This window comes from Coregonus lavaretus (genome assembly GCF_964263955.1).
Source record: "Coregonus lavaretus genome assembly, chromosome: 25".
Taxonomy (NCBI): domain Eukaryota; kingdom Metazoa; phylum Chordata; class Actinopteri; order Salmoniformes; family Salmonidae; genus Coregonus; species Coregonus lavaretus.
The window spans coordinates 15,481,541-15,509,250 of NC_140012.1; the positions used below are offsets into that span (position 1 = coordinate 15,481,541).

The following is a 27,710-nucleotide window of genomic DNA, read 5'->3' on the forward strand; positions in this document are numbered from 1 at the left end:
CGAGAGAGAGAGAGAGAGAGAGAGAGAGCGAGAGCAAGAGAGTTAGTCACTGCATGTGATACAGGGGTGAATCGGAGTGCCCACGGGAGGAAGCCTGGGACAGGTGAGTGGCAGGTAGGAGGACGAGACATGTTACTCCGTTACCAGGGCACGAGTGGCTGTCTCTCACATCAGCAGTGCACACACACAATTCACATTGACGTAGGTCTCTCAATTAGGGATGGGGGGGAAAACATTTATAGAGTAGAGTAAAAGGCGATTTTTTCCTTTTTCTTCTTTTTTTGGCTTGGTTGTTAATGTTAGCTAGCGCTAGTCGGTGTGTACCTGCAGCAAAACTCCGGTATTTATCATCCTATAGCTAGTTCTACAACATGTTTTGAACACTTTTACCACCCAAACAAATTTTCTCATGGCTTTCTCTTGTCCCTCTGCAGCAGACATTGTGAGTAATATGTTTGGAACATCGAATCGCAATAGAAACACAGTATCAAATCGCAATACATATAGAATCGTGATGTATATAGAATCACAATACATATCGCATCTGCACCTAAGTATCATGATAACATCGTATTGTGAGGTCCCTGGCAATTCCCAGCCAGACTCAATACCAGAGGGCAAAGGCAGAGAGACAGTCAGAGTGCCAGGATTTGTGTGACAAAGAAATGTAATTTAATGCCCCCAGCAGCTCACCTGTTGTCGTTGTGAAGTTGGTCCTCTACAGTCCAACAGAGCTGTCTCCTCCTCCAGAGGGCCAGATGGGACATCCCATCAGTATCTACAACAGGAGACAAAAAGGCAGAGACAAAGGCATGGAGTCAAATGAGGACCATACACACATACACGAGAACTTCTACAACTTGTAGTGTATTTGAGGTTTAAAAGTCTTCTGAAGTTTGTAACTTCCACTTACAAATTTCTGACTTCATTTTCCCTTACGTAAATGTTTATCAACCCCTACAAAAATGTCCATTCATTATAATCCACGTAAAAATGCATATTTCCTGTTGCTGCAGGATTATTTTCCTGCTGTAGCAAACTGGCTCAAATGTAGATCCTATACCTGTCAGCACACTCACACATTGGCATACACAGACAGACAAGAGTGCACACACACACATTCTCTCTTACACACAATCTCCAAGCCACACACACTTTAAAGAAATGATACCATATTTTCTTCCTCAGTTCCTCCCCATGCTCAAAGTACTAACGTATGTACTATATAACCAGTGTTTTCAGATTGCCGGGAGCAGTCGAGAGCAGGGCCGAGAAAGATATCAGAACTAATAAGAGCACATTTCCGAATCTGATGCCTGAGACTGCTCATCTCTCTGGGGGTTTGTCTCACTCTCACGCACAAAGATGCCAACTATAACTCTGCAATCAACAGAACACTTAAAATGAAGCCTTATGGAAATGATCTGATTTCTTCTTTTACCACCACAGAACAGTCTCTCAGTACAGCTTCCCAGGCAAATCTGAGTGGGATGAAAACACGGCAAAATAGAGACAAAAAGAAGATCTGCGGGAGAGAACAAATTCATCCTCCCATGCTTGACATGCTGCTACCAGAGATAGATAGAGACGAGATAGATAGTACTAACCGAGGCAACTATGAACCCAGCCCTCTCTGCATTCCTTAAGCATCTGTTGTGTCTGGGTTCACTGAAAACATGTGTTCTTCTTTCACCCATGATTAAGGTTCAAAAGAAGACTGCTATGGACACAGAATAACAAACAGAGCTTGAAAGAAATAACCTGAGAGAGTGTGAATTTGTTGCTTTGAAAACTTCAACACCCTAGTCTGGCTGTGTGTACTCAGAGATGGCTGAAGAGCCTTGACCGGGAGGCAAAGGCTACGAGGCGAAGAGTGAAAGTGCGGTTGATGTTTGGGGCTTTTCCTGTCAAGGGAGTGTACAGTAAAAATAGAAAGCCAAGGCCTTCCCTTTCCCATACGGATTTCGTGCCTCTAAAGGAAGCTGCTATAGCACCCTGATATCGGGGTTATGACCTCCTTACTCCAACTATGGTCAGTCAAACAGGAGGGAGGGCACCTTGGGCGGATTGACATGGCCTTATGCTAACTCTAATGTCATGCTTCAACACATGATGTTGAGCTTGTGAGGTGCATTCCCGTGTAGTATTTCTGACAGGACAGCACTCTCCTTGTTCCCCTTTTCCCACACTCGCTCCCGTTAGAACTAAGTTGCCCGTTGGCACAGCTCTAGGATCAGCTTACTCTCCACCAAAACTAATCTTGATCATTAAAATGGAAAACTCAAAAACTGTGCTGAGATCAGTCTAGACAAAAAACACACTCACCACTGTGCAATGAGCCATCCTCAGGGAGGTCATCGTCCAGCATGAGGTCATCTTCGTCCAGGTCACACCCAGACTCTAGGTTCTCCAGGTTGTTGAGTATGTCCTAGGATTAGAGAGAGAGAGGAGAGAGCGCAAATGAGAGAGCGAGGAGAGGGCGCGAGAGAGAGGAGAGAGCGGAGAGAGCGCTTGTTCAATAATGTATGGGGTAAAACTACTTTTTCGTCTTAATGACCCCTCAAGACATAGGTTGAAAATTGTTACTTGTTTTATGCAAGACTACGATAGATCTGCTGGAGAGAAAATCATTATATTGAAGAGAAACCAATTTTAGACAAATGGTGGGATGAAAGTGGGGAGAAGAAAGAGAGAGGAGGGGGGGGGGGTACTGAAACAACAACCAATCCTTGGCCGTGAGAGAACTGTCTGTCTCCATATAGAGCGTGGTTATCTTCTGGCCCATTCTCCTTTTGCTCTGGCCCCCTGTCTTCGGTCAGAGTGGGCTTAGTCACAGCACAGCGCTCCTGGGGAAATTACATTTCCCCATGGCACATGCCCATCCATCCGTAGCACGACATTACAGCCTAATACCCTGCTAGAAAAACAACAACACAGGAGCTCCGAGGAGAGATCAATGGTCAAGGTCTTACGTTAGCAAAATGTTTAGGGATCTCAGATCCCCTAAGCAGCCTTGTCGCTGTCGGCTTGCTCACTTGTCATCAGAGCTATAGACAGACACTCAGCCTCTATGTGGAACTGCCTGGGACTTGGGGCATCTCACTGACACCTCTCTAATGCTGCTTTTCGACTAACACCAGTGTTTCACTAGCGTATTACATTTTAGTCATTTTAGCAGACGCTCTTGCTTACATGAGCAATTAGGGTTAAGTGCCTTGCTCAAGGGCACAGACAGATTTTTCACCTAGTCGGCTCGGGGATTAGAACCAGCGACCTTTCGGTTACTGGCACAACGCTCTTACCCACTAAGCTACCTGCCGCCATATATACCCCGATGTTATACTAGGGAAATTGTGTTTCCATAGAGGGCTGATAGTGAAGACTTGTGAAGAGCAGAATCAACAACCTCTACATAATCAAAACAGTTGCTTTGTGAGGAGGTGTTAACCGTCGAGGGTGTAAACCCATGTTCACAGTTAGCCATTGTTATGTAAATACCCATGTCCTCCGTAGGGGAGTTGCAGCGATGGGACAAGACTAACTACCAATTGGATATCCCGAAATTGGAGAGAAAAAGGGGTAAAAAAAACAACGTTCCTATGGATAAAGTACAAAAGGTTCACCCAAGTCTGAGCTCTGAATGATAATTGGGTGCTGTCCCTTTAAGATCTCACGCTTGTACCCATGAAGCCGATCTTGAAAGCCCCTCCCGCTTTCATTGAACTCCACTGCACCCAATTCTGGTCCTTCGAGCCAGTTCTGCTCTGTCCATCCTCAACTGTCCTTCCTCAAAGGACGCAAGACAGCTTGGCTGGCACACTGAGCGTCGCACTGACCTCTAACGTTGGAGGACATCAGATGCCTCTACTTTATACCATTTCTACTAGGCCTAACCACCCCCTCCCATGCTTTTATTTGAACATCCTTTTGAAAAGAAATCAACAGCCTGGTTTAGAGTAGCCTTGTTACCTCCTCTTCAATGGTTTGTATCTTTTATCTGTTTTCAGACTGTACTACTTTCGCTCTCTCTCTGTGTCGTGGCCTTTTTACAAACATTCATTTGATATTGCAGAGTACATTTTTATCCTCACAATGGAGTGGCTTCTCAAACCGGCGAGCAGAGTACAATGGCAGAGCTCCACACATGCAATCTGTGAAAACCTTGTAACCGAGGCCTTCTCTTTCATACACTGGCACTTCTATGAGAATGCAAATTGAGCTTTCTTATTTTCTCCACATAAATGTCAAACTTATCTACTAAAATCGATAAGTAAAGTGGATGGAATTTAACCAATACTATGCTGGACTATATAGTACAGTGGGGGAAAAAAGTATTTAGTCAGCCACCAATTGTGCAAATTCTCCCACTTAAAAAGATGAGAGAGGCCTGTAACTATGACAGACAAATTGAGGGAAAAAAATCCAGAAAATCACATTGTAGGATTTTTAATGAATTTATTTGCAAATTATGGTGGAAAATAAGTATTTGGTCACCTACAAACAAGCAAGATTTCTGGCTCTCACAGACCTGTAACTTCTCCTTTAAGAGGCTCCTCTGTCCTCCACTCGTTACATGTATTAATGGCACCAGTTTGAACTTGTTATCAGTATAAAAAGACACCTGTCCACAACCTCAAACAGTCACACTCCAAACTCCACTATGGCCAAGACCAAAGAGCTGTCAATGGACACCAGAAACAAAATTGTAGACCTGCACCAGGCTGGGAAGACTGAATATGCAATAGGTAAGCAGCTTGGTTTGAAGAAATCAACTGTGGGAGCAATTATTAGGAAATGGAAGACATACAAGACCACTGATAATCTCCCTCGATCTGGGGCTCCACGCAAGATCTCACCCCGTGGGGTCAAAATGATCACAAGAACGGTGAGCAAAAATCCCAGAACCACACGGGGGGACCTAGTGAATGACCTGCAGAGAGCTGGGACCAAAGTAACAAAGCCTACCATCAGTAACACACTACGCCGCCAGGGACTCAAATCCTGCAGCGCCAGACGTGTCCCCCTGCTTAAGCCAGTACATGTCCAGGCCCGTCTGAAGTTTGCTAGAGTGCATTTGGATCATCCAGAAGAGGATTGGGAGAATGTCATATGGTCAGATGAAACCAAAATATAACTTTTTGGTGTTTGGAGGACAAAGAATGCTGAGTTGCATCCAAAGAACACCATACCTACTGTGAAGCATGGGGGTGGAAACATCATGCTTTGGGGCTGTTTTTCTGCAAAGGGACCAGGACGACTGATCCGTGTAAAGGAAAGAATGAATGGGGCCATGTATCGTGAGATTTTGAGTGAAAACCTCCTTCCATCAGCAAGGGCATGGAAGATGAAACGTGGCTGGGTCTTTCAGCATGACAATGATCCCAAACACACCGCCCGGGCAACGAAGGAGTGGCTTCGTAAGAAGCATTTCAAGGTCCTGGAGTGGCCTTGCCAGTCTCCAGATCTCAACCCCATAGAACATCTTTGGAGGGAGTTGAAAGTCCGTGTTGCCCAGCGACAGCCCCAAAACATCACTGCTCTAGAGGAGATCTGCATGGAGGAATGGGCCAAAATACCAGCAACAGTGTGTGAAAACCTTGTGAAGACTTACAGAAAACATTTGACCTGTGTCATTGCCAACAAAGGGTATATAACAAAGTATTGAGAAACTTTTGTTATTGACCAAATACTTATTTTCCACCATAATTTGCAAATAAATTCATAAAAAATCCTACAATGTGATTTTCTGGAGAAAATTTTTTCTCATTTTGTCTGTCATAGTTGACGTGTACCTATGATGAAAATTACAGGCCTCTCTCATCTTTTTAAGTGGGAGAACTTGCACAATTGGTGGCTGACTAAATACTTTTTTCCCCCACTGTATATACTCTCAACACCTGACACAACCTTCTCCAAGTCCTGACATAGGCGTCTCTGGCCAAAGATGGTCACTCCATCTAGGTTTTCCAGGAGGAGGTAGAGATTGAGGCTTTTTAGGCTATTTTTGTCACTCATTCCCCTACAAACATTTATTTGATGCGGCAAGTTTGTGGCAAATTTGATGCAAATTAAATAGTGTACCACAAAATGTTGCCAGGAGCTTGCAAATGTTTGCCACTAGCGGTGAATGTGTGGCAAACCATTGGCAACAATAATTTAACAATAAATGTTAATGCCACTAGTGGCAAACGGTTCGCCAGAGGCTTTTTTGGGTAAACAATTCTCTCAACATCCTATTTTAATCTTTGGCAAACCTGTGGCTCATGTAATATGAATTGCCAAATTAAGCATAACTACATTGTATTACTTTTCTTCCACCCAAGCCTTACACACCTGTCAGGAAGAAGAGACAACTAGTAGACAACTGGCTAGATTGAAGTCCCCAGTCTAGATTGAAGACAATAATTAGTTGATTAGTTTGAATCAATTGTGTTGAGACTTGGCCGGAGAAAAATCATATATACTGTGGCTCTCTAGGAACAGGTGGCCACACATTTAAAAAGGTTGATTTAGTAGACCTAGGTCCCAGTTTATGCGAGCTACATCGTTTGTTTATATAGCATTTACACAAGGCAGAAACATTGTTTTCTTGCTGAAAAATATATAGAATGACAGTTTCAGTGAGAAGATTACTGTAGCAACATCAAGACAACTTCGTACCAGCTGACCCTGTTTTTCCAAAGCAAAACCCACCCTTTAGCCGCGGAGTCTACCTTTTAAGATGCCAAAATAGAAAATGTTTTCAGTAATTGTTTTCAGTATCCTAATGTTTTTGTTTTGTGTTTTCTGATTGTTTCAGTGCATCCGTTGAACAAACTTTGGACGAAGGACTTCCACAGGGCCACCATTTCCAAAGTTCACTCAAAAAGGCAATCGTTTTGAACTGGGTTTGATTTTGTTTTTGTTCTTTTAATTATTTCAATTTTGTTCTCTTTTAAACCTCCATTGGTTGAATGCTATTGTTCAGTCATCACTTGGCTCATGTCAATTCTGTAGTTGCTCCATTAAACATCCAAAGGTCAACATCCCCAAAGTGTTCACATTCCTCTCATGTAAATGTTGTTATTTGTGAAATATTCAGTCTTTGCTCTTTTCTTCATTAGCATGCTGATGATTTCAACTTGTTTTGGATTTACTTTGATCTGTTTAGACATCGAATACATGTTGTTTAGTATATTTAGCACATTTAGTATGTTTAGTTCTCTCTGTGAGAAGCAAGTTAATTTAAAGTTGTGATTTGGTTTATGAAGACACAACATTTCAATGTTGTTAATATAAACCTGATCTAATTTGCATACAATGAGTTTGCAGCAAACAGTAGAATGTTCGCCACAACTTTCCCAGAATTGTTTACCTGAAGTTCACAAGTCGCTAATTTATATGTGAAAATACAAATTGGCAAAGATTTGCCTCAACTGTTTGCCAGAAGCCTGTTTTTTCGGTAAGGGTTATCACTTCCCAATCTCATTTTGTGCCACTCCACTTATTATATAACTGGCCAGCCAGGAAAAATCCCACAGGGGCATTGCACCACAGATGCTGATGGGAGTTGAAGTCCAGAGCAAGTTTAAATCTAATTCATGCCTCCCCAATCTGGACATCATTTACCAGCAGCCTGTGAAAGCTGCTTTCATGTTTCACTTGATGAACACAGCTGTCGGCATGAAACCACCCTCAAAATGTGACCCAACTGTTGGGAGTCGCACACATTCGCGCAAACGCACCAACAAAGCACCCTCAGCGGAGTCGGCAACAACTGGATGCATCCGGTTTTCAGGGGAAATAGAAAGTGTGTGTGAAACGACTTCCACTTTTGGATGTTAACAAGGCAAAACGGCATCTTAACTTTTATTTTACCTTTATTTAACTAGGCAAGTCAGTTAAGAACAAATTCTTATTTACAATGACGGCCTACACCGGCCAAACCCAGACGATGCTAGGCCAATTGTGCGCCACCCTATGGGACTCCCAATCACGGCCGGTGACTGAGATGCAGTGCCTTAGACCACTGCACCACTCGGGAACTCCTCCTCCAAATGTACTGGATTGGTTGAACTGTGCATAAGGGAACCTCCACTGACAGTTTTTTTTTTTTCTTCTCATCATGTAGGGTTGGGCGGTATCCAGATTTTCATACCTTCATAATGTTTCTGTACGATCCCGGGGTACACGGTATTACGGACAAGGGACGCTATTTCTTTCCAAACATATATTTATTTTTGGGGGCCCCCCAAAAAAAAGTTATAAATAAATTGGTTTTTTTGACGCAGGAGAGAGGAAGAAGAGGAGGAAGAAGAGGAGAGAAGAGAGTCCACTTTAAGGATTGACGCATTAACATTCAGATTACCTCTCGCAGTCGTGCGCCACGCATGAGACAAAGTGACAACTTAATGAGCAATGTAACCTCGAGGCTCAGCGAACCTTTCTTTTGGTGACAGAGTTGTTGTTTTAGTCCGTTGGGCTATAGTGTGGAGGCAAATCTAACTTCAAGAGGCCGCATTAAAAAAAAGAGTCCTACAGAGCGGCGTCGGCCCTGTCAACATCATTGACTCAGAGGCGTTGGGGTTTCTGTCACTACACTGATGTCTCTGGAGGCTACACACGATGCTGACCCAGGCCATGTTTGTGCCATAATAGCTAAGATACTGAGATCTGCGACATGGAGAGCCACTAACCACCAGTCAGAACTTTTTCTCACCGTCCATTCTGGCTCTGGGCTGCTGTCTCACTGGGCTAAAGAAGGGTGGATAATAAGAGGAGAGGGAGACTAAACCAGCCTCGCCCAGCGTACTGAGTTAAGAGAACTATCCACAATGTTTGCACCAAACATTCCATATAATTCTCAAATTGTTCAACACAAACGGAGTTTGCTGAATTTTGTATGGGCCTTGCTACGTCCCAGTCCATTCAAGCCTAGCTCAACCCAGACCCTACTATAGGCCTACCGCACTAAAGGAGACAAGAGATCTGCCGCTTAGCAAATCAGTGTGCAGTGTGGGAGGGGGAGCTTAGGAGAGAGGGAGAGCGTTGAAGGGTAATGAAATTGTCAAGCAGCATCAGTAAAGTGGAGGAAAAAGGTCAGGCCCATCGCGGGCGTGATTAAATCGGCACTACACTCGCACAGTGAGTAAATCCTGCATGTGTCAGAGCACTGACTACCAGCGTATGCTTTAAAGCCCACATGGAGGAGGCGGCGGCTTGCAAATACACTGGAGAAAGACTTCTCTCCACGCTTATTCACAGGGAGAGAACATTATACGCCACCTTTCAACTATGTGTCACTGAAAAGCTTATAATGGAGGTTGTTTTTGCCTTTCGGACATTATAGCATAGCCTCTCTCGCCTTTCCTTTCGATAAGATACAGGGGCTAAACATTGAAATAGCATATGATGAGCTAAGAATAGGCATTATTTCTAAGTACATTAAAGAGTGTGTTCTGTGCAGTGATGTGCTTCATTGTATGCTGTAGGTTTTAGTATGGCTTCCCATTCACTGCATGCAATCAATCCTTCACACAGTTCATCCAGGTCCCTAATGCACAGTAAACAATATCTATTTAGCACTGACACAATGGCTAACTTAGCCTCAGCTTAGCCTAATGACTCAAACAAAGACAAACAGACCTAGAGAGGCTGGCACCTTTAGCGGCTAAGAGGAGGCCATTTGGAACATTAGTGCGCGGCGGATAGCAAACAACTCTAAATGACGAGCCGAAGAGAGACCCAGACAGCTTTGATGTGAGAATCTCTGAGATGATCTGGGAGGAATGGAGCGAGAAAGACAGAGAGTTGGAGAGAGAGAGAGGGAGGAGAAAAAGAGTGACAGAATTGGAGAATTGGAGAGAGAGAGAGAGAGAGAGAGAGAGAGAGAGAGAGAGAGAGAGAGAGAGAGAGAGAGAGAGAGAGAGAGAGAGAGAGAGAGAGAGAGAGAGAGAGAGAGAGAGATTGAGTTGGAGAGAGGTCATCAGCACTCTGCAAGAAGAGGGAAATATTTGGGGGCTTGGGGACAGGTTTCTGACCTTGGATGGATCAAAACACAACTATGTTTGCTGCTACTGTACTTGGTATCCTTTACTAGATGAGGTGTGTAGTCTTTTAGAAAACCTCAAGGGCAGATGGATATTACTCTGGCTACAGTTGCTGTTGGAATACAGGAGTATACTGCAGAGGAAACAAATTTGTGATCATATTTTCAGTGTTTTCCTCAGCAGCATTTCCGAGCATTGGCAATGCCATCCAACTTTGTGGCTTTATTTATGCAGATTGATACAAAAAAGTCCAAGGAACTCCAGAAAGTGTGAAGCAATGCGGAGAACAACAAAAGGGTCTCCCCAGGAACACTCGTTCTTCTGGCCATAATGTGCTCCGCCTGCATATTCTTTGCTCTAGCAGTGGGGATGATTATGGAGGAGCGAGGTGGGGTGTGTGTGTGTGACAGAAAGAGAGAGAGAGCGAGCGGAAGAAAGGATGGGTGGGGGGGATCTGAGCTGTGAGGAGAAGCATGAATGATGGTGATGCCCCTACATGCCTAACCCAGCCTGCAGGCCTATAGACCTTCACCAGCCATCACATCCAGCTTGGACCAACACTGCCACCCGGTGGCCTGTCTGCACACATAACATTTTCTTTACAGCCCTCTTGTACTAATACGCCCTGCATCTTCCACTAGCGACATACATGGCAACAAGACCATCTGGGGACAAGACCAGAAGAGCCAAATCAATAGTTGTCATCTCCAATGGGCATTTAGAGTGTCTAGTGATCATGCGATGCCATTGTCAACATATGAATTGTCTTTCAACGCATACCGACATGTTGCTGCCTGATTTGATCTGTGAATCTGTATGCTATATGTCCCAATTCATCTACTGTAACAAACCCCTTTAAATAGAGCATCACAGCCTTGTGCACTGAAACATTAAGCCGACACTTTTCGGGCTAGTAAAGCAAGATCTGGCCCAGACGTGGCCTGTCCTTGGCGGTGCAGCAGGCTGACGTGGAGAAGCGGCACTTCTGTGATAAGATGAGTGCAGACAGACAGGACAGCCAGGCTCAGCGGGGCTGACGTAGCTGCTAAGAATCGGGGTTGAGGAGATGCCTGAGCATAACGGACGTTCCTATGCGACGAGTGACAGCAAGAGAGGGGACTGACGCCAGCATGTGACGCATCCTGGGACATTAGGTCCAGGAGCCCAGCACACTGTCACTTCCCTGTCTTAACACTCTACTGGCTCCTGAAGTGAATGAGCATCCAGTCCTCCGTCCTGTGTGTGTGTGTGTGTGTGTGTGTGTGTGTGTGTGTGTGTGTGTGTGTGTGTGTTTAAACAAACTAATTGGGGACATTTTGTTACATTGTCATCACCACAAGGTCAAATGCTATATCTAGGGGGTTTAGGATTAAGGTTAGGAGCTAGGGTTAGGTTTTGGGGTTAAGGTTAGGAAAATATGATTTTGAATGGGACTGAATTGTGTGTCCCCACAAGGTTAGTTATACAAGACTGTGTGTGTATGTATCCGGCACCCGTGTGTCAAAATCACCATTGGCCATCAGATGGTCGTGTGAATGATGCTGGGTGATAGCCTTTACCATAGACTGATGTAATAATGCAAAATCTAATCAAATACCTCAGCCTTACTCTCACATAAGGCAGCATGGTTCAAAGTTATTTAAAGGGCGGATTCTATACGTATTTTTAAGAGCAGTCACTGTATTACGACAGCAGGCTTCCTGCACTGTCTGCTGGAGCGAGGAAGGCAATCAAATAGCTCCGGCTGAATTAGTCACGCCTCCGGGCCGGTGCTCTAACTAACACACACTCCCACACTCCTCTCGCAGTCCCTACTGAAGCAGCACGGCTTTCTCTGTCCTCTTTAAAAGAGAGTAGCACAGGAGGACTTCATTTTTCAAAGCTAATCACGAGCTTCTGAAGAAACCACGGCAGCCACCACCACTGAAGGAGTGTGGCGCGGGGCCTGATCATGTCACAACCACAGACTTAATTTAACTTATTTGACTTTAATTATACCCTCGCAGATATTCATAGTAAATGTAATTTTTGTCAGGAAGGCAATTCCCTGAGCGTGACGGGGAGCTGCAGACATTACAGTTTTAGAGCTGGGCGGCGATGGCGTGGTTCTGTGTTAGTGCATTAGCACCTCTCCCCGACAGCAGGACTCCTGCGGCTCCAAAACCCACCAGGGGGACGGGCTGCCTATCTGTCTGCCTGTCGGTTAGCTAGCATCCCACATCTCTACAGTCTCTCTCTCGCTCTTTTCTCACTCTCTCACATACACACGCTCTCTCATTTCTCTCACCTCTTTCTACCACTCACTCTCTTATTCACTCTCACCCCATCCCTCTCTCGCTCTCTTGTGTTCACTCCCTCTTTCCCCAAGTCTCCCCCTTGTTTTTCTACCACGCACTCGTTCACTGCCTCTCTCGCCATCTCTTGTTCATTCCCCTCCATTTCTCTATAATGAGCTCACTGCTACTATCTTCGAAGTCTGTGTTTCCTTAAATCCAATTTACGCTTGATCCGAAAATGTGGTTGGACGCGCCGTATGGAGTGTGAAGCAATTGCGTCACCTCGGGAGGCATGCAGAGGCCAAATTAAGCTCCGTACCGCATCATAGCGCGCCGCCCCAAATGTTGTAACAATGCGTAGTCCCCCGTATAGCTCCGCATTGACATGATTGGTTGACGGTAGGTGGGGGCGGGAGGTCCAGTATAAACACAAACTCACTTCCTTGACAAGAAGTATAAATGCCCTGACTTCTGCAGAGGCGGTATTGCAGTAAATGCTCTACGGCCACTGCAGATGTCGGATTGACTATGCAGTGCCTTTTAGGGTGGAAAACTATCCTTGCCCGTTCAAGTTCAGATTGCAGGGAAATATGATGTTCCTGAATATTGAAGGAATCTCCTATATTGGATTTATTTCTGTTTAATTCTCTGAATTCATTTCGGAGGTTTCACCACTGTCTCCCGTGTTGAGTTCAGTACAGCATTTCCAATAAATAGAAACTAATAAATCGCTAATCTTTCCGACACACATTTACTGACAGTAATAGCCTACTGTGTGTGGATACACTTGCTGATCAATGCTACCATCTAGCTTGATTCTTCTGCACTGCACAGAGACAGCATACAGTAAAAGCCTACTGTGCTGAGCACAACAGTTGCAGTACTTAGTCTCCAGTAGAGGTCGCTCAAGTACCACTTTAAACGTAGGCTACCAAACGATATGCACCAGTGTGTTTATGTCTCTGATTATTAGCTGCGGTCAGATATTAAAATATTATGAGATCCCAATCCATGAGATGATTATAGGCTAATGTTTTTAAATTATATGGGTCACACAACTATGACTCAAACGATTACAACGTCATATTAATATGTCTGTGCAGTCCAAAGGTGCTCTTCCTGAAATATCCCCACATGATCAGACTAAATACAGCCTAACCCAGATCACAGTAAGAGATGGATTAGCTGTGCTGAAAAAACACAGTATTGAGAAAAAGGAAATAGGCAAGAGCTGTGAACCAAGACCCCAAACAGGTTTAAGAGGTGCTGGCCCGTAAATAGTTAATTTCCAATGGAGAAACAAAAGCAAAAAGAGCAAATCCAGGTATTTTGCGTGACCTAGCTAAAACAAATGCCTGGAAACGAGAGCTGCAATGTGTATTGGAGCTTGTCTTCCAACGCTGCCCTAACCAGAGACAGATGATTCAGCACTTTTCAGAGAAATGCTTTGTGTCCTGTACTTGGGTGGTTTCAGAGATGGAACACTCACTGTCTGAGTCACTGACTTATTATGAGCCTCCAGGAATACACAATTAGATAATATGTACTTTTTGTCCCCATATTTTCTCCATATAAAAAGGAGTGCCTCTGTTATTGATGAGATGAGAATGGTAATTAGCTGCTCCTGTAGGCCACGTCATACTACAGTAATAACTACACTGTCATCCTTCCGCTTGCCTCTGGTCCGGAGGCTGCATCCTTCTCTCTGGCCCAGTGATAGGCTGCTGTGAAACAGCAGGGAAATCACACGGGGCAACAGCCAATAGGATCCCTCAAGAAAACATCAATGAACTGATTATTTGGCTGAAATCCAGGAAATTGGGTTCTTACATTTGGAAGGCAGAACAAGGCCCTGCCTCCTTCCTTCCTTCAGTAATGACTGATCTGACACGCTGAGATTGGTGAAAGCAATAGGCTGGAGACCATACAATCACTTACAGATCACTGAATAGCAAGGGAGGAAGGAAGGATGTACTTTAAAAGCATTCAATCAGATTAGAGAAAAAACGACAACTATGTAACTGTTGTACAGGAGCAGAGTTGTACAGTGCAAGGCAAAAGCCCTGACTGCATACAGTACACTGGCCAAAGAAAGAGCAGCACCATTGAAGACCTGTCTTGTAGCTCAATGTCCTGAGTAGTGACGTAAGATTGGGGACAGTGATACCGTGGGCAGAGAACCCACACAGAAACAGCGCCAGGCAGTGAGCTCATTTAGGTCAAAGCCAGCAGGACAACCCTTGCCCCTCTAGAATACAAATCACACAGGAAATTCCACAGAATGGAAGTAGGATGAACGTTTTCTACTCTAGCAACGGGGAAAGTAAAATGCTGACTATTAAAAAAGGTGTGTAAGTAAAAGTGAATTGGACAAAGGTTAAACACATTATGACGGTCAGCGGGGATTAAAAGATGAAGATCACTGTATTGGTCAATTGCACACAAGGCCCAACTGAAATTTGGGCCTCCCGAGTGGCGCAGTGGTCTAAGGATGCAGTGCTAGCTGTGCCACTAGAGATCCTGGTTAGAATCCAGGCTCTGTCGTAGCCGGCGGTGACCGGGAGACCCATGGGGCGGCGCACAATTGGCCCAGCGTCGTCCAGGGTAGGGGAGGGAATGGCCGGCAGGGATGTAGCTCAGTTGGTAGAGCATGGCGTTTGCAACGCCACGGTTGTGGGTTTGATACCCACGGGGGGCCAGTATAAAAAATAATGTATGCACTCACTAACTGTAAGTCGCTCTGGATAAGAGCGTCTGCTAAATGACGTAAATGTAAAATGTAAATTTGACTTCCGCTTTTAACCCAACCCCTCCGAAAGACAGTAAAACACACATACATATACATGTTACTAACCAAAGTACTACTGAAGATAGACACCTCCCATTGGAATGATGGATTAAATCTTAATCCATTCTGTTGGGAGCTGTCAATTCCATAGAATTAAATTATTTGTGGTCAACTCACTATACATGTTGAATACATTGTATTCTATCCAGACTTACCATGCTGTTGAGGTCTGAGTTGTAGCTCCCACAGGGGTGTGTGGTGGTCCCCAGGGGCTCAAGACCCTCCTCGTCCCACATGTAGGTCCCCCCCGAGCCTGAGTCTGAGGGAGACAAGTCAAGGGAAGAGCCGAGAGGGTAGTCTGCACTCCCGGACAGGGCCTGGCTAGCACGCCGAGACAACGCCCCTAAGCCCCCTCTACCTCCTACAACAGGGAGGAGAAAGAAGAGGTTTTACTCGCCTGCTACCTAATCACTGAGGGAGTTTTGGTTCATTCGTTTTGGTTAGTATTGTTGTCATTTAGGGCCGATTTCCCAGACACAGATTAAGTTTAGTCCTGGACTAAAAAGCATTGTCAGTGGATATTCTCCATTGAAAGTGCTTTTTAGTCCAGGACTAGGCCTAATCTGTGTCTGGGAAACCGTCCCTTAGACTTTAAAGTCAATTATTTATATTATTGTGAAATTTTACCAGTGAGTCCCATTCCAGCCCAGTCTACACTGTCAGACAGGAAGCTGTGAAGGCCCTTCATGGAGGTTCCACCATGACGGTGGATGACATCTGCGTTATCATCACCTGCCAAGACAGAGTGTGATTGGTCGAGCCCTCCATCATGGGCAGGGAGCAGCAGAATGCCATCTCCTCCGTTTCCCAGGTTGTCAAAGTCGTCGATGTACTCCTCGCTGGTATCGTTGCGCTCCAGGGAGGAGGTGGAGGAGAGGGACATGTCCTCCAGGCCTTCCCCCAGGGGACGCACCCCGCTGGGGGCCGCAGTTTCTTCTTGCAGGCCTTCTGTTAGGCCCTCTGGGGTGCTCCCTGGGCTGTCATTGGTGCTGGATGGGTCTGGGGTGACAGGGGGTGTCTCCACCGAGTTCCTCCTCCCCTCGCTTTCCTCTGTGCTGCCCTGGACCTTCTCGGTAGAGGAGGCCAAGATGGGGCGAGGCTGCTTGATGAGGGAGGGCCGTGTGAGTCTGTAGCTGATGGCCGAGGGCTTGGTGGTGAAGGAGGCTGAACTGGGTAGTAAGGAATTCCTCAGTGTGGTGGGGGGCAAGATGCAGCTAGTTGTTCCCACCACAGCCCTGCCTGGTGCTAGTCCACGTCCACCCATAATGAGGTGTAGGCCGTTCCTTCTCCCTGCACTACTCAGCACAGGTGTCGGTCTGGCCAGGGGAGATGTCTTGACCAGTGGGGACTTGGCTAGAGGCCTGGACAGCTCCTTGGCCAGCTCTGAGGCCCTGTTGAAGGAGTAGGAGCGGATGATGGGCGGCTGGGTGGGGGAGGGGATCCTCTTAACGTGGGTGAGGCTCCGGGAGCGCACCATGTTCTCCTCCGAGGCAGTCTCCAGGCTGTCGCTGGACTGGGAGTGGGACAGGCTGCTGGTCAGGTTGCTATAGGGGGAACCACAGTTCTGGCCCCGCCTGAGGGAGCCATTCCCAGACCCAAACCGTCCATCACCACCCGACTGGCCGTTGAGGCCTGCTTTGCCGTTGCAGAGACTCTGTCCAGACAAAGCCTGTTTGGGGATGGCCCCGTGAGGCCCGGTTTTGGAGGGTATAGTCCTGGGGCTGGTGGAGGATACCGCAGAAGCACACCCCCGTACCTTAACCGTGGCAGGCATGGTGGATGGCTTCTTAATCTCCCGTACAACCATTGGTGAGTGCTGCAGTTGTCGGAGGTGATGCCCAGCTCCAGTTCCGCCCTCCTCCCCTGAGTCCACCCCCCTCTCCACAGGTTCTCCTCCTTTCCCCTTCTTCCACTTCAGAGAGGAGAAGGGGGGCATCCGCATTGTCCCGTTGTGCCTGGTGGTGGAAGTGGGTAACCCTTTGCCAGTGGTGATGGAGACGCGTTGGTAGTGGGTCCCATTGGTCAGTGGGGCGGTGCCAGCCACAGCTGCGGGGCGCGAGCCAAACTTGGGCAGCCTGGAGACCATGGTGGGCACGTTGGGAACCAGATCTTCCATCAGCTGCCTGCTGGACCATGGGTGTGCAGGGCTGGCTGAGCTGTAGAGGGAAAGTGAGAGATGGAAGATGAGAGAAGGGTGGGGGGGGGGGACAAGAGAAGGACAAAGAGAGAAATGGGAGTGAGGGAGGACAAGCGAGAACAAGAGGAAAAGATAATATGTGTGAGAACATGTCGTGCTAAGATTAACACCGCCAAACATGTTATTTCTAACACAAATTGACATTTACAGAGGTAGACTTTAAAGTTACTGTCCAGAGTTTCCAGAATTCTACAAAATATGACCTATAATTAATTACAATATGAGTGAAATAGTTTTCCTTCCAAATTGTTTTATGTATGTAAAAAAAAATGCTTTTCTGTGTTGGAAAGGTGTGAGTGTACCCAACAGAATGGTGTTGGCGTATAAATCAAATAAAACGTTATTTGTTACATGTGCCGAATACAACTGGTGTCGAGTTTACCGTGAAATGCTTACTTATAAGCCCTTAACCAACAATGCAGAGTAAGAAAATGCTAAATAAACTAAAGTAAAAAAAGTAACAAAATAACAATAACGAGGCTATATACAGGGGGATCCGGTACCCAGTCAATGTGCGGGGGTACAGGTTAGTGGAGGTCATATGTACATGTAGGTAGGGGTAAAGTCACTTTGCATAGATAATAAACAGCGAGTAGCAGCAGCGTAAAAAAGTGGGTCAATGCAAATAGTCCGGGTAGCCATTTGAGTAACTGTTCAGCAGTCTTATGGCTTGGGGGGGTAGAAGCTGTTAAGGAGCCTTTTGGACCTAGTCTTGGAGCGCTGATACAGCTTGCCGTGCGGTAGCAGAGAGAACAGTCTGTGACTTGGGTGGCTGGAGTCTTTGACAATTTTTAGGGCCTTCCTCTGATACCGCCTGGTATAGAGGTCCTGGATGGCAGGAAGCTTGGCCCCAGTGATGTACTGGGCCGTACACACTACTAGGGCTGTTGAGGTGACCATATTACCGCCACACTCGCAGTCATGATTCATGAACGCAGTAACATTCTACATGACTGTTGAGTCATGGTAATCTCCTTTTATGCACTCTGGACAGTGGTAGCCTATCCAACTCGCTAAAGATAATCAGGTCGCTAATGGCCTGGTACTCAGGGCTCTATTGTCCCTCTAACATCAATGTAAATGCAATCAAAAATCACATCAAATACTTAGCAAAAAAGGCCCTCTTTTCCTGTAGTCCACGATCAGCTCCTTTGTCTTGCTCACGTTGAGGGAGAGGTTTTTGCCTGGCACCACACTGCCAAGTCTCTGACCTCCTCCCTATAGGCTGTCAAGCCTACCACCGTTATGTCGTCGGCAAACTTAATGATGGTGTTGGAGTCGTGCTTGGCCATGCAGTCATGGGTGAACAGGGAGTACAGGAGGGGACTAAGCACACACCCCTGATGGGCCTCCGTGTTGAGGATCAGCGTGGCAGATGTGTTGTTGCCTACACTTACCACCTGGGGGTGGCCCGTCAGGAAGTCCAGGATCCAATTGCAGAGGGAGGTGTTTAGTCAAAGGGTCCTTAGCTTATTGATGAGCTTTGACGGCACTATGGTGTTGAACGCTGAGCTGTAGTTAATGAACAGCATTCCCACATAAGTGTTCCTTTTGTCCAGGTGGGAAAGGGCAGTGTGGAGTGCAATAGAGATTGCATCATCTGTGGATCTGTTGGGGCGGTACGCGAATTGGAGTGGGTCTACGGTTTCTGGGATGATGGTGTTGATGTGAGCCATAACCAGCCTTTCAAAGCACTTCATGGCTACAGACGTGAGTGCTACGGGTCGGTAGTCATTTATGCAGGTTACCTTAGTGTTCTTGGGCACAGGGACCATCGTGGTCTGTTTGAAACATGTAGGTATTACAGACTGGGTCAGGGAGAGGTTGAAAATGTCAGTGAAGACACTTGCCAGTTGGTCAGCGCATGCTCCGAGTACACGTCCTGGTAATCCATCTGGCCCTGCGGCCTTGTGAATGTTGACCTGTTTAAAGGTCTTACTCACAGAGAGCGTGATCACACAGTCGTCCGGAACATCTGGCGCTCTCATGCATGATTCAGTGTTGCTTGCCTCGAAGCACACATAGAAGTCATTTAGCGCATCTGGTAGGCTCGCGTCACTGGGCAGCACGCGGCTGGGCTTACCTTTAATGCATAATAGTTTGCAAGCCCCGCCACACCCGACGAGCGTCAGAGCCGTTGTAGTAGGATTCAATCTTAGTCCTGTATTGTTGCGTTGCCTGTTTGATGGTTTGGTCGGAGGGCAATGTATGTATGTACCGTCACTGTGGGGACGACGTCATCGATGCACTTATTGATGACGCTGGTGACTGATGTGGTATACTCCTCAATGCCATCGGATGAATCCCGAAACATATTCCAGTCTGTGCTAGCAAAACAGTCCTGTAGCTTAGCATCTGCGTCATCTAACCACTTCCGTATTGAGTGAGTCACTGGTACTTCCTGCTTCTAAGCAGGAATCAGGAGGATAGAATTATGCTTTGGCCACGAATACAAGTATACGACGAGTCAACAACATTATTTGGGTATGAGTTAACAGAATATTAACTTTTAAAAGTGAGATTCACACTGGACAGTTACTTTAAGACTATCAAATGCAGTAAAATAAATAACACAGTCGGCTACTTTCTGTGAATATTCTTTTCAACCTAATGAGAAACATAGACACAGTAGCTCTAAATTATTTATAACGTCTGTTCTAGGAAAGCAGTCTTTACTGTACCATCTAAAACGTGCCAATTAAAGTGCCCTGCTTTTGAAAAGACTAGGCTGGGAGTGGCAGGAACAGAGTCAGGGCTTGTCGGAGCACAACTACATCTCCACATGCATACCAGATCCCACACCCCTAATTATCACAATGCTACTCAGCCAATTACAACACAGCTTTCCTGACTGCACCAGCTCCTTATGCTGTTCTGACATTTAAAGCCACACCCAAGAGGCTAGTGCCCGAGAGTATTTACCTTAACCTTCAGGCTAAATCCTTTTGTCACCCTCGCATGCAATGTCACATAGTTACAGTATTAAAAAACAGAATAAAGAGAATTTAATGTACTAAAACGCATGAAAGTTCAGTGATGAATGTGGTTGAACAGGATTTGCTTCTCTGAGGACAAGTAGAGAGCAGCCTGAAGCTGCGGGTAGACATACAGAGAAGACTGAGAGGAGAGGAGCAAGGTCTATGGCGACATCCCAAATGGCACCCTATTCCCTATACTGTGGGGAGAACAAGTATTTGATACACTGCCGATTTTGCAGGTTTTCCTACTTACAAAGCATGTAGAGGTCTGTAATTTTTATCATAGGTACACTTCAACTGTGAGAGACGGAACCTAAAACAAAAATCAAGAAAATCACATTGTATGATTTTTAAGTAATTAATTTGCATTTTATTGCATGACATAAGTATTTGATCACCTACCAACCAGTAAGAATTCCGGCTCTCACAGACCTGTTAGTTTTTCTTTAAGAAGCCCTCCTGTTCTCCACTCATTACCTGTACTAACTGCACGTGTTTGAACTCGTTACCTGTATAAGACACCTGTCCACACACTCAATCAAACAGACTCCAACCTCTCCACAATGGCCAAGACCAGAGAGCTGTGTAAGGACATCAGGGATAAAATTGTAGACCTGCACAAGGCTGGGATGGGCTACAGGACAATAGGCAAGCAGCTTGATGAGAAGAGAACAACTGTTGGCGCAATTATTGGAAAATTGAAGAAGTTCAAGATGACGGTCAATCACCCTCGGTCTGGGACTCCATGCAAGATCTCACCTCGTAGGGCATCAATGATCATGAGGAAGGTGAGGGATCAGCCCAGAACTACACGGCAGGACCTGGTCAATGACCTGAAGAGAGCTGGGACCACAGTCTCAAAGAAAACCATTAGTAACACACTACGCCGTCATGGATTAAAATCCTGCAGCGCACGCAAGGTCCCCTTGCTCAAGCCAGCGCATGTCCAGGCCCGTCTGAAGTTTGCCAATGACCATCTGGATGATCCAGAGGAGGAATGGGAGAAGGTCATGTGGTCTGATGAGACAAAAATAGAGCTTTTTGGTCTAACCTCCACTCGCCGTGTTTGGAGGAAGAAGGATGAGTACAACTCCAAGAACACCATCCCAACCGTGAAGCATGGAGGTGGAAACATCATTCTTTGGGGATGCTTTTCTGCAAAGGGGACAGGACGACTGCACCATATTGAGGGGAGGATGGATGGGGCCATGTAACGCGAGATCTTGGCCAACAACCTCCTTCCCTCAGTAAGAGCATTGAAGATGGGTCGTGGCTGGGTCTTCCAGCATGACAACGACCCGAAACACACAGCCAGGGCAACTAAGGAGTGGCTCCGTAAGAAGCATCTCAAGGTCCTGGAGTGGCCTAGCCAGTCTCCAGACCTGAACCCAATAGAAAATCTTTGGAGGGAGCTGAAAGTCCATATTGCCCAGCGACAGCCCCGAAACCTGAAGGATCTGGTGAAGGTCTGTATGGAGGAGTGGGCCAAAATCCCTGCTGCAGTGTGTGCAAAACTGGTCAAGACCTAGAGGAAACTGCAAACAAAGGTTTCTGTACCAAATATTAAGTTCTGCTTTTCTGATGTATCAAATACTTATGTCATGCAATAAAATGCTAATTAATTACTTTAAAATCATACAATGTGACTTTCTGGATTTTTGTCTCTCACAGTTGAAGTGTACCTATGATAAAAATTACAGACCTCTACATGCTTTGTAAGTAGGAAAACCTGCAAAATCGGCAGTGTATCAAATATTTGTTCTCCCCATTGTAGGCCCTGGTCAAAAGTAGTGCACTACATAGGGAATATGGTACCTTTTATATAATAAAGACCCCTGTTTGGTGGTACCCCTGTGAACGCATGCCAGCCCCTACCCGCCTGCCTATCATCCTTCATGCCGCCTGGGCATCATCCACAGCTTTTGCATATTATCCGTCTCCCATAGACATAGTATATGCCAGGGGCAAGAGGGGCATGCGGTCCTGCCCCCTAAAACCACGAGATGACAACGTGGCCATGGATGTGCCAACAGACACAGTATGACGAGGGTAAATCATTCCCAAGGGGTTTGAAGCACAAAGTATCGATTCAGTAGAGAATGAAGATTAGGCCATTAGGCCCCTCAGAAGGTGTCTGAAAAAATAAGGCAAGCGTCAGGAGCCAGTCAAGTGTTGAAGTTTATTTTAGTTTAACACCAAACAAAAACAAAACAACATTCAAGCTTGGGTTCTCCAAAACATCCATAGGTCTATGTGCAGCCGCCCTGAGTCTTATTGCGAAATACCACGGTAGTGAGAAACTCAAACGGTCTCTGTGCATCGTTTACCTTGGTGTCCGTAGCAATGACTGCAATGAGCTCTGTTTACAAAGAGAAGAGATAGGGATTCAGTAACGAGAACTATCAAAAAGATATATAGCACATTTGATTAGCTACTAGTGTTGCTGAGGCACTGGGACATGTATATGTGTATATATATATATCTATATATATATATCTATATATCTATATATATATATATATATATATATATATATATATATATATATATATATATATATATATATATATATATATATATATATATATATATATATATATATATATATATATATATATATATATATATATATATCAACATGGCAGAGGAGAGGAGACGTGCTCACTGACTGGAGAAATCCATTAGGGGGCCACTCAGCAATCAGTGTAGGCTAGCACTGGCTCAAAGCCATCAGCCCCTTCTCATCAAGAGTAATGACAGTGGGCAGGGGTGAATGACTGACAGAAAAGAGAGACAGAAAGAGAGAAAAGAGAGAGAGAGGAGTTGGAGGGAGAAAGTGTGTGTGTGTGTGTGTATGTGTTTGTGGTAGTAAACTACGCTATGTTGCATACTGCAGGGAAAAGTTGCTGTGCTGCAAGATTGGCCAAGGACAGGGATTGCTTGCAGATGAATGGTTTTGCACAGGGTGCCAATAAGCTTTAGGCTCCATACTCTACACTGGGCACCTGGCTGCAACCAACTCTCCCCCTCTCTCTACCTCAGGGGTTCCCAACCTTTTTCCCCCCAGGGCCACCTTTTTCACATTTTAAAAATGTCACCCCCCCTTAAAAAAAAAAAGATTATTGTTTATTGAGATAGCCTATATTAAATACACTACCAGTTTGACTTTGTTTAATTTGAGGGACCTAGGAAAATGTTTTCGTGCAATACTACGTAGTTTAACAAGACTCTTGACATATTTTCGGTAGGCTAATATATAATAATAATAATAATAATAATAATAATAATAATAATCATCCCTCCCGCTCTCTCCTACTCTTTCCCTTGCTCTCCCTATCTCCTGGAGTGGTTACAAGGCCAAAGAAAACAGAGATCAGCTGTACTCCCGCTACAGTTCATCTGTTTGAGGGGCAGCCCTCTGCTATCCTGCTACTACTGACTGTGCTATTCCTGTCCTCTATACTCAGTACTGCACATTGACTCTGTACCGGTACCCCCTGTATATAGCCTCCCTACTGTTATTTTATTTTACTGCTGCTCTTTAATAAATAAATTGTTTTACTTATTTTGTACTTAACACTTATTTTTCTTAAAACTGCATTGTTGGCTAAGGGCTTGTAAGTAAGCATTTCACTGTAAGGTTGTATTCGGCGCATGTGGCAAATAAAAATGGATTTGATTTGATTTGCATTCACCTCCGGGTTGCAAGCAGCACACAAGCACAGGACTGCATGAGAAGTGAGATATTTAGCAACCATCTAAAACACTATCAGTATCTATGACACTTTCACAGGTCCAGGCTTCAATTTTCCACTACTTGCAATGTGAGTAAATGTGGAGCTCAGAGGTCAGTTTGACTCTCCTTCCATCACCTTGGCTGTTAAAGTCATATAAATATTGGGGCCTCATGTAGCTCAGTTGGTAGAGCATGGCACTTGCTACGCCAGGGTTGTGGGTTAGTTTCCCACGGGGGGACAGTATGAAAAATGTATGCACTCACTAAAACTGTAAGTCGCTCTGGATAAGAGCGTCTACTAAAATGACTAAAATGAAAAAAAAATGTAAATAGAATCACTATTTATTATATTTCTATGGTTACAGTAATCACTTATCTCATATGACAAGGCTGCAGGCATTCAGCCAGTATCGTTAGTTTGCGACCGACCCCAACCTGGCTAGCGACCAATGAGGCCAACTCTGGTGGCACACACTGACCCACATTACACACTGCTGCTGACACACTCCCTCTCTCCCAATCTCCCTCCCCTTTGGGCTTAGGTTAAATTGAAGGCCCAACGTACGATACGATACACCACCACCTCCTACTAGCCAGCAGTGTTATCCCCCACTTCACCGGTAGATCAGCTTTGCACTTTTAAGGCAGCGTGGTGTCTTATGTTTTTATACCTGAACTATTGTTTGACCACAAATAGCCTACCGAATTGGGAATGGTGTGTTGGATCCCTGCCAATGCTTGCCCTCTACTTCATTCCCATTTCAGAGACAGCCATGCCATCGTCATACCATCATGTGGTCCTCTGTAGCTCAGCTGGTAGAGCACGGCGCTTGTAACGCCAAGGTAGTGGGTTCGATCCCCGGGACCACCAATACACAAAAAAAATGTATGCACGCATGACTGTAAGTCGCTTTGGATAAAAGCGTCTGCTAAATGGCATATTATTATTATTAAGACAGCAAGATCTAGGCTACCTGCGGCCAAACCACAGGAAAAGAGGCCCACTAAAACTAATCTCTCCCTATCAGATGTAGACAATATTCTGATGGGAGCTAGGCCTAGATTTTGAATGGAAATAGTCTTGAAAAGTTTAAGATGGATAGATAAGCACTGCATGGGCACAGCACAGTTGGGTCCCTTCAGCCCTATGATTCCCACTGGTCACACTGTCAGCTTGAGCACCGTAGCAGCAGACCAGCCGCCTGGCTGGAGCCATGATTTTATCGACCAATGCCTTTTTATATGGCCAAGTGTCTGCTTTTCAGAAAGCATTTAGAGCATGCTTCTCCAGACTGTCTGACTCAACAGTGTAGCGGTCAAGTGTTCTGTACCCACAAGAGTCGACCAGAGAAGTGAAACAAGTATTCTTTTTGAAACCAGATCATTTACTTCAGGGTTCAAGGTTAGAAATGTTAAAGACATTTTTTTTACTTTGCACATCACTTTCAGAGTTCAATCAACATATCAGCAGATTTGGTTCACTCAAAAACGCAATGTATTGAGTGGCTGTGATTGAACATCTTGTCTACTAGACGTTTACAAATGCAGTAGACACCTCTAAAGCCACAAAACAGATATCTACCTAAATGAGCCTAATTAGAAGCCTAACTCAATGGTATGGCTGCATCCCTCTCTCCATGTCCTACTACACTGTCTGGCTGCAATTAGCCATCCATCACGATAGCCTTATCCTTAGCTCGTGCATGACCATTAGGCTAACATCTATCTATAAGTGTCTCTCACCCCAGGGCAAAGGGCCCTCTAGTCCGGAGAGGGAGGTCACCCATAGAGCACAAGCAGAGTTAAAAAGGGCCACGGAGTTCCCTGAAGCAGCACTCTTCTAGTCTGTAAATGAGGAGGATGGCAGAACACACACCACACCCTTAAACCACAACAAAGTGGTCAAAAGTAGTGCACAAAATAGGGAATAGGATGCCATAATGGGACTTAGCCCAGGTCTTTGTTCAATAAATAGGCTAATAGATCAAAAAGACCTCTTCATCATCCTCTGCATTGTAACATTGAGTCAATCCTAGACATTGCACTGTGCCTACGTGAAATGCCATGTTATTTTAGAAACCCTCTCTTTCTGGGATTGTGTGACAATGTGTGATTGTGAAGTGCCTCTGAAGATCAGGCAAGGTAAAATACCCAGCAAACTAACCTTGAGCACACACATGCAACGTGCACGCCCTGCCAACTGTGTTTGAAGGGTGCCAAATCCACTTGTCACTTAAATTTCGCTGGATTGATTTTTTAAATTTTACTCTTACGACTCTTTCATACTCTTGCTTGTGCATGATGGTTTTTCCGTGAACGTTACGGCCGTGGAAATGTTTGTATTGACCGGTCATACACACCCGGTAATTGCAGAAATGGGTCAATGGCATACATGGTCTTTCCTTTGCATCTATAAGAACGCTGAAGCTTTGTCTGGAATTTAAACGCATCATCAACACTTACATCACAAGAAAGAGAAGGATAACTTTATTTTGATGGGTGTACATTTTTTGTGGAATTTTAAAAAGTAATGATTTAATACAGTTGAAATGTTTACAAATTAAGATGTGCTGAATGAAAGCAAATTCCCAAAAAGAAAACTTGGATAATAGTGATGTTATGTCTGATCTCGCAAATAATGTAAAGTATGAATAGATGGGTGTAATCCAAGAGTGTTTGATTTTTAAAATCGGAGGGCATCCTGCTATTGACAAATTATGCAACAGAACGTGACAACAGTAATTAATGAAGCAGTCTAGGCAGGCCTAGACAGAGCACGTTTTTTGGTGATTGCAGCTGTTCCACCTCTTTATGTTAGAGAGGATCTCATGTTAAATACTGTTGAAGTAATATGGCTACAGGTTCATCTGCCTCAACTAAAGCCCATTCTTGTGGGAAGCTGCTATAGACCACCAAGTGCTAACAGTCAGTATCTGGATAGCGTGTGAAATGCTTGATAATGTATGTGATATCAACAGAGGTATATTTTCTGGGTTTTATAAATATTGACTGGAACCAGTGCCTGCAACCTGGTTCAGGTTATCAGTCAACCTACCAGGGTAGTTACAAACAGCACAGGAATGAAATCATCAACATGTTTTGATCACATCTTTACTAATGCTAGAGAAATTTGCTTTAAAGCAGTATCCAAATCCATCGGATGTAGTGATCACAATACAGTTGCCATATCTAGGAAAACCAAAGTTCCAAAGACTGGGCCTAATATAGTGTATAAGAGATCATATATTAAGTTTTGTAGTAATTCCTGTTGATGTAAAGAGTAATTGTTGGTCTGTGGTGTTTAATTAGCAGCAACCAGACACTGCACTTGACACATGAAATTGCTTACTACAGTTTCTAATAAGCATGCACCCATTAAGAAAATGACTAAAAACTGTTAAATCCCCATGGATTGATGAGGAATTGGAAAATTGTATGGTTGAGAGGGATGAGGCAAAATAAATGGCAAAGAAGTCTGGCTGCACAACCGAATGGCAAACGTACTGCAAATTGAGATATCATGTGACTTAAACTGAATATAAAGGAGAAGAAACTACACTATGATAGTAGAAACTCTGGAACACCTTAAATGACATTTTGGGCAAACACAGCTCCATCATTCATTGAATCAGATGGCTCATTCATCA

The 27,710-nt window shown here is 45.0% G+C and overlaps 1 protein-coding gene across 1 annotated transcript in view; it reads right to left on the reverse strand.

The window, feature by feature from the left end:
- LOC311100537 (serine-rich coiled-coil domain-containing protein 2-like) overlaps positions 1–27,710 on the reverse strand; it is a 102,198-nt gene that overhangs the window by 45,129 nt on the left and 29,359 nt on the right. Inside the window, exons 2-5 of the mRNA XM_084141449.1 lie at positions 15,780–17,308; positions 15,308–15,513; positions 2,326–2,428; positions 694–778 (exon numbers count right to left, since the gene is read on the reverse strand). Of these exons, the coding sequence (XP_083997575.1) occupies positions 694–778; positions 2,326–2,428; positions 15,308–15,513; positions 15,780–17,268 (1,883 nt within the window). The 5' untranslated portion in view covers positions 17,269–17,308. The remainder of the gene's footprint in view (positions 1–693; positions 779–2,325; positions 2,429–15,307; positions 15,514–15,779; positions 17,309–27,710) is intronic.